The sequence below is a fragment of the Vollenhovia emeryi genome, unplaced genomic scaffold (genome assembly GCF_000949405.1).
Source record: "Vollenhovia emeryi isolate VEMERY1.0 unplaced genomic scaffold, V.emery_V1.0 DF939343.1, whole genome shotgun sequence".
Lineage (NCBI taxonomy): Eukaryota > Metazoa > Arthropoda > Insecta > Hymenoptera > Formicidae > Vollenhovia > Vollenhovia emeryi.
This window is the reverse complement of record NW_011967023.1, coordinates 53,057-61,091: the sequence shown is the minus strand read 5'-3', so window position 1 is coordinate 61,091 and position 8,035 is coordinate 53,057. Positions and strand designations below refer to the sequence as shown.

Here is an 8,035-nt window from a genome sequence, read left to right as displayed (position 1 = left end):
GACACCCTGTATAAGAATGAAAATTCCATTTTCCGTATAATATTGATTTCACTAAACTCGGAATAGACAACCGTCTGTTCACACTAGAGCTTTCGATTGGATACGTGTTTTAAGATTTACGTGTACACGTAATCCGTGTACATGGATTTAAGGTACCTTCATTCACGTGTACCTGTGTATGTGGCACGTGTACACGTATAGTCGTGTATGTGACACGTGTATGCGAATATTCGTGTATGTGACACGTGTACTCAAATGTCCGTATATGTGTGATACGTGTAAACGTGTGCAAATATTTATCAAAATTTGATGAAAGATCTCTATTTCTGCATATGTTGTTCGACATATTTATACGCATAATTCTAACATTCCAAGTCTTATGCTGATTTTGTCACATAATTCTCTAAACATTTCCCTATTGAGGTATACACGGCTACACGTTTACATATGTCACATACACGGATATTCGTATACACGTGTCACGTTCACAGATATTCGTAAGCACTGTTACATTCATGTGTTCACTGATTCACATATATGAAGATTCTTTAAATCGTGTTGTCCTCTTTATTTGTCCAATGTAGCAGGTGTCACACCCAACGCAATTGATCTTGTAAATTACACCTGTACGTCTTAGCTTACTCAGTTTATCCTTACCCACATAGCACAAATGATTGTTTGCCGGCTGACAGTCGATATTTTTAATCACTTTGAAATCAACTTTTTAAGTCGACATTTAGTCAACTATTTATAGGATGGTTTATTATTGACTTTAACTACAGACTAAAAGTCGACCTAAAGTCGACGCTTTCAGGAAGTTGAAAGTCACCTTTTGGTAAAGCGAAAAATCGACTAAAAAATATTTTTCGTCTTACTGAAAGACATAAAGATCTTTTCGTCATTTTCTTTCTTATTTTTTCGGCAAAGCTGTTCGTGAATTATCAGTGTCTTCCTGATAGACGACAATCGTATCTGGACATGAGACAAGTTATATTTTTTGCGCGGCTACCGAATTAATACGATTTAATCTGTCGATTAATACAAGTTAATCAAGGAGACCTGTCAAATTTGTCAAAAATATAAAAGTATAATTAAAAAATGTAATATATACTCTGGTTTAATGTCCGTTTTTATTAAGACATATGCTCATTATAATTATTATTTAAGTTTAATTGGAGCATTTTCAATAATATATTGTAAATATTATACAATTAAAATATAAAAAATTTAATCAATCATGTTTTCAAGATGTCACTATTAAACATTTAGCAGTTAATATAAATAACGTAAAATGGACTGAAAGTTGACTTATAATTGCCATAACCCAGACAGCACACCATGTCTAAAAGACAGCTCTAAGACGTCTTTAAGTCTAAAAGACGTCTTAAAGACGTCTTTATGATGTCTTTTAGATATGTGTGCTGTCTGGGAAGGTCGACTTCTGATCGCCATAAAGCAGACTTCTAATCATTATAAAATCGACTTTTGGCTGACTGACAGCCGACTATAGTCGAGTCATTTGTCGACTATTAGTTGACTATAAGTTGACATTCAGCTTGACTTTGAAGTCGACTTTAGACTTCTGCTGCCGACTGACAGTCAACTAATAGTCGACTTGGTGCTGTTTGGATACCCTTCTTTATGACACAGTTTAGTCTTTTAGAAATAGTATGAAAAACATCAAAGCCACGTCCCCTCAAATAATCGAAAATATACTTGTTATGATCTTTTAAGTACAGAATGATTATAGGATTTCTAGTTATAGAATTTTTAATATTCGATTTGAGTATATGGAACGGCCTGCAATGTCCCTCAAACTCTTCCTAGTCACATTATTTACAATGTTAATTGGGCAACAGTTATTTTTCAAAATCTCTCTAACAATATCAATGTTTTCAGGATAAAACCTTTCATCAGACAACTATATCGCTCTATCGACTAAATTTCTTATAATGTTAGTCTTATATTTAAATGGATATATTGGCTCGAGAAAGTTGGCTTACGAAACCAATTATTTAATAAAGAATCTCCGTCTTTGCTAACTGTCACGTCCAAGAAATTAATTTTATTATTTTCTTCAAGTTCACACGTGAATTTTAATTTCGAATAGTAACTTAAAAGTGAGTTGAGTATATGATTAATACTGTTCTTATGGACAATAGCGAAAATATCATCTACATATCTATAAAATGTTGAAATACCGTGTAATAATGGTAAGCAATAGGATTCAAAGTCATCAAACACTAAGTCAGCCAATATAGGAGAGAGAGGGGAACCCATTTGGAACAACCAAAACTTTGTTCATAGAATCTGGAGTTAAAACAAAAACTAGTCGCATTAAGGATCATGTCGATAGCAACTAGCAATTGTTGTAAATAAAAATTGAATTTTATCTTGGTGAAAATATCATCCCATCTCTTTTCTATAACCGTAAAAACTAAATCTTTCGGAAAGTTGGAGAACATGGAAGTTGCATCTAAGGAAATTAATAATTCATTGGAATTGATCTTGGTATTCTTGATCAATCTAACGAAATTCCAGCTAGCTTTTATGATTTAGGATGTTTGACCAATTCGTGTAAGATATCTTTAAGGAGCGTAGTTATTTTGTAAGGAGCACTACGAATGGCTGAAACTATGATGCGCAAAGGAAAACCAGTCTTCTGAATTTTTGATAATCCATAACAACGAGGAAGGTTGCTACTGGCACAGCGTAATTGTCTGTATGTGGATTCGTCAATGAGTTAGCTTTTAAACTAAGATTTTATCAAAGTAAAAGTAGTCGTTATGCGATTGTTGGGGTCATGATTTAAAATTCTGTAAGTGCTATCGTTATTTAGCAGTTTAGTTATTTGGTCCATATAAGTCTACTTGTCTATAACAACAGTAACCTGACCTTTATCAGCTTTTGTCACTAATAAGTCATCGTTTCGTCTTAAAAATTCTTTGCATTTGTTAAAAAAGTCTAAAATGTATCTCTCAATGTAACTGGTGTGTGTCTGTTTCGTCAAAAAGTTAAGCAAAGAATTGACGAGACAACCACCGAGTCTCATTAGTAGACTAATTTAATTGTGGCTATTTAACTCAAAGTTTTTTATTACACCCAAGACAGACACTAATTGTTCATCTTTAGTTCTAGAATCAATCAGGAGGCCAAAACGGTTACCTAAACTTAATATGTGTTGTATGGTTCTGAAATAGATTTATTCTTACTAATATTAACCATCTGATATTAATCCATTTAGTTCTACCGTTATTGATAAATTGGATATTTTACGTACAATATTTGAAAATTAGTTTTAATCTTACCATCCGGTTATTTTTAATTTTGTCTCTATTAAAGTTATAAAAGTCAGAAACTAATGGTTCAGATAACGAGGCTGAGATAGGTTTTTACTTACACAATTTTCAGTTTGTGTAAGTAAAAAATAATCGCATAATGTGTGTAAATTTTTATTTTTTTCAATTTTCTAAAAAAAAATTTTTTCACGTCAGAGAAAAAAACACGCGCAGAAAAATTCCTTTAATTTTATTTGCATTGTTTGCCAAGAAATTAAAGACACTTATTTCAAGCGAAATTAGCGGATGAATTATATATGACACCAGACTCGCGTTGGTTATCAAAATAGTAATTTTCTAGCAGAAATTTTCTAACGATTTGTGTAAAAGGAAAAGTGAAAGTACGTTATCTAAATACGCGCGGTGGTTTCTCTTAAGCACGACGAAATTTCACACCTTGTGCATCAGGATAATGAAGATCGACCGTCCTGATGTAACTTGCTCGTTACACTGCGAATGGTTTTAAAATTGAACGTGAGACAGATTCGCCGGATTAGAGAGTGTTCTGCAAAATTTTCGCAGAGTCGTTCGTAACGCGCCGTTCGCTTTAGTAACAAAAAGATGTCCTATTGTAAGATACGCAAATGTCGCCCATTTTGCCTCTTTACAATTTACAATTGCGGAACGTCGAACGTCGCGACATCAAATTACACCGAATTGCGCCATCATACTTTTAAGGATTTTCGGCGTCATAAAGCACTCCTTATAGACGTGACCACAATCGCGATGTCCTTCTCGACCCACCTTAATAGCTTCCTGAAGGACTGTGCCATTCGTGAATTCCTTAAACCACTTGTGACTGTTCAAAACATTTAAGACAAATTCATGTGATTAGAATTTAATTTCTCGTATAATTAATTCAGATACCTTTGCATACATTTACATTAAAATTTATATTTAATTTATCATAATTTAATTAAATAAACTTCACACATTTAGTTTTTTTAATTAAACAGTTAAGCTTTTGTCATTTTTAATGTCGCAGTTGTGATATACGAGTATCGTTCTCGGTAATCTTTCAGAAAAAAAAATCTTTACTCCTGAATCATTATTTAATTATTATTTTATCGTCCGATATTAATTCTCTTAATCATATTTGTATTTTCACATATTCTCTACTTCTCCCAATTCTCTGTAATATATTTTCTTTCAAATATCATGAAAGTTACTACATGTAACTTGATTAAATTATTAATGTTGTTAACACTCATTAAATAAGCAAATAATATTTCATCTAAAATAGCAAATAATATTCATCTAAAATAGCATAATTATTTAATTTTGAATTAATGGCTAAAGATCCCGAAAATAATATTCTGCAAATTAATAGTTGTTAATTACTTACTATTGTTAAATACAATGTTAAAAAGCAGTCGTACCTTGACAAACCATCGATAATCTTATTGGTACTCGTAGGGTTGTCGGAATGACTCGCTTCGGAAACGACAGCGCAAACAATACGTTGAACGCAGGGTGTAATGTACCGATTGCGAAACACAATCTCGTTTATCGTGTCTCCCATCTGCGACCATTGCGAATCGAGGCCTAAAAATAATAAAGGCATTCGCATGAATTTCAGACAATTGAAATGTATTTCTAACAAATTTGCCATTTTAATGCGAGCAGAAACAAAACTCGTACTCCGATATTGCGTTCCCTGCGGGCCTGGCTTTGACATGAGAGGCACCGCCAAAGTGACAATAGCCGTTAACACGCCGGCGATGGACAATCCTCTCGTGTTAACATTAAGCAGTGGCAACACTTCGCCAGTCTCGCTCACGTGGTTGAGCGGTATTGAGAAGAAGGGCACCGACACTTCCCAATTGATCTGGAAAGTTTAATTGGAAGAACGATTGAAACGTATTTCTAACAAATGTATCATCGTAACGCGAGCAGAAGTAAAACTCGTACTCCGATATTGCATTCCCTGCGGACCCGGCTTCGACATAAGAGGCACCGCCAAAGTGACAATGATTCCCAATGAGAAATGATTCGTCGACATCGTTTCGACATCGATCGACAAGTCATTTCTCGTTGGGTTTCATCTAAATAAAACTGTGTTGTGTCCGAAAAGAAACCGGCGCGCAGGACAATGTAGAAAACGGTATATGAATTCACATATTAGATTACAATTATTAGGCTACCAACATCTTGCTCGGACCTAAGGGCGCTCCCCAGTGAGAAATGATTCGTCGATCGACGTCGAAACGACGTCGAATCGACATCGACACCGTCAAATTGACGTCGATTCGACATCATTTCGACGTCGATCGACGAATCATTTCTCACTGGGTCTCACCTGATTTAATCGGAAGGGTCTCTGTCAAGAGAAACGATTCCAAGTCAAATCGAGAAGGACTCGAGATCGTGGAGGACCCGCTCGACTGACAAGATTAATTAATAACCCTTGTTGGGGACTTACACACGCGTTCCAAGAATTTCCACGCAATCAATTCCGTTAATGTACTCACGTCGACGTTTCCGCCCTTCGTATCAAACGAGATGAACTGCGACTTCTGGCCGTTAAGCTTCGTGAACGTGCGCGCATTGCTGTCGCCGATAACTCGTACGAAGAATAACGCGAAGGGTAGAAGGATGAGAAGAATCGAATCCGTCGGTGTGGCCCGCATGTTCAAAATCCTTTTTGACGGATGAAGTTGACGTTGGATGAAGTGTTAACACTTTACTTTACGGATTGCCGATACCCGCGACTTTCTGCCGTCCGCGAAGTAATGAGATGCATTTGTGCGCTCCCGAGTGCTTTTCAACGAGTGCAGCAGACCCCCACTAATTTGCCCCGTTCGTAACAGGTTCGCCTGCCCCTATCGAAGCAGGAAATGCCGATTTCTCGCGACAAAATTAACGAACCCAAGCGGCGAAATCCGCGGGATGATGTGTAATTAATTGCTTCTACATTCCGTCATGCGCGGGCCCCGTCTTCATCGGCGGAGAAGTCAGTAATTACTGAGCGACCGTTTCTCGCGAATTATTTTCAACCGCAAATTTTCACCGGCGCGAGAAGACGAGCGCACGCGACAACGAAAAATTACAATTATAGACCCGGCCGGCCGTGGCTTTCGGCGAATTTCCCGAGGCATCGTCCAGAACGGACTTCTCCGTCGAGCTCGGGTCGGGGGAGAGCGCGACACGCGAGCCTCGCGAAAGAGAGCTTCGATTCGCGCTCCATAACTTCCCCTGTGCGATGTTTGGCGAACGCGCGGATAGAATTTCTTTTCCTCGGAAATTTCACCGGAAGAACTTCGACGTGTATCTCGTAGCTCAAAGTACCTATCATGAAAATGTTTAGAACAGATTCCGATTGGAATTATTCCGTTTCCCCTCTGAGTGAGAAATATTTTGTCGAAACGATGTCGAATCAACATCGACATTGTCAAATTCGATGCGATTCTACATTAATTTGACGGTGTCAATATCGTTTCGACATCAATTGACGAGTAATTTCTAGCTTGGCCTAGAAAACACAACAGAAATCTAGGAAATAATTGAACAATTCCGAGCATTTTCATGATAGGTATCCTGATCACATCCGCTTTCGCGACTTCTCGCGTTTACAGATCCTTCTCTCTAAAGTTTTTCGAGTAAAAATGCCATGGTGTGAAATACTCACCCTATTGGAGTGAATATTTCACTCCACGGTAGTATTTTCACTCAAAAAATTTTAGAGAGTTGATCCTTCGCCCGTGACTCTTTCGCCTAATCTATAATGTGCTCTTTGCGTCTGGAAACATTCTATTTTGTAGCCAACAGAACTTGGTATCTTTTTCCGGAAAAATAATTCAGTGCATTTTGTATCTACATCTAAATCGAAGGAATTCCAGAAATATAACTTGTATATATGTATCTCTTTACTGAATCCATTGAAAAGTCATCTTGTATCTGTACCTATGATGAAAAGAGTTAAAATACCAAGCTCTAGTAGCCAATAAATACGTTAAAAACATTTGTGCGCGCTGATAAATTCGACGGGTGCTATGAATAAACGTGTAACTCAGTGTTTCGCTCACAAATTATCGTAACTCCCCAGTCCATCAATAGAACAACGTAATTCTTTCCCGGTATTTTATAAAACGTTGTATCTCTCAGTTTCTCAGTAGGAACCACGTATCTCGCAAAGGCCTTCGTAAATCAACGTATCTCCTGTTTAACTAGATAAAACCACGTAACTCTATTTTTGGGTATTTTAAGATAATATTATATCTATGTTATGGAAAGTTATTTACTGTCGTAATATAAAAGGTTTTATAAAACAATACAATTTGTAACACATAAAAAAAATAATTTCCCATATCTTAAATTTGCCGTGTATTTTCGAGTAACAACATCGTATCTCATTTTGCGCACGCGTATGACCTAATCACAGTCTTTTTTTATTCAAATCTTTTTTTACTTTAATGCGTTAACCTACCCGTAGATGACAGACGTTAATTTTGCCGTTTTACATTTAGTTATTTTAAATCGTTACTATTGTTATTATTATAAATGTTTTAATTTATTACGTACAACAAGTTTACTATATTTTTTTATAAATACATAAGTATATATACATATATTTTTTTATCTTCAATTTATTTTTAGTTTCCACGGTAATTGGTATATTTTCATAAAATCAATATCGGTAATTGTGCATAAAAGCGACTTCCTCTCCGATTCGCTTGATTTTTAAATATGTTGTTGGG

At 36.1% G+C, this 8,035-nt stretch overlaps 2 protein-coding genes across 2 annotated transcripts in view; one reads left to right on the top strand and one right to left on the bottom strand.

Annotated features, from left to right (window-relative positions):
- Window positions 1-1,467, top strand: part of LOC105558452 — a 9,697-nt gene extending 8,230 nt beyond the window's left edge. Inside the window, exon 2 of the mRNA XM_012006150.1 lies at window positions 1,413-1,467. Within this exon, the coding sequence (XP_011861540.1) occupies window positions 1,413-1,467 (55 nt within the window). The remainder of the gene's footprint in view (window positions 1-1,412) is intronic.
- A 2,009-nt stretch (window positions 1,468-3,476) lies between these two features.
- Window positions 3,477-6,110, bottom strand: LOC105558448. Its single transcript, XM_012006146.1, has 4 exons — window positions 5,810-6,110; window positions 4,980-5,166; window positions 4,718-4,883; window positions 3,477-4,137 (listed from the first exon to the last, which is right to left on the bottom strand). The coding sequence occupies exons 1-4, from the start codon at window positions 5,966-5,968 to the stop codon at window positions 3,981-3,983; spliced, it is 669 nt and encodes a 222-aa protein (XP_011861536.1). The 5' UTR covers window positions 5,969-6,110; the 3' UTR covers window positions 3,477-3,980.
- Between the last annotated feature and the right edge of the window lie 1,925 nt (window positions 6,111-8,035).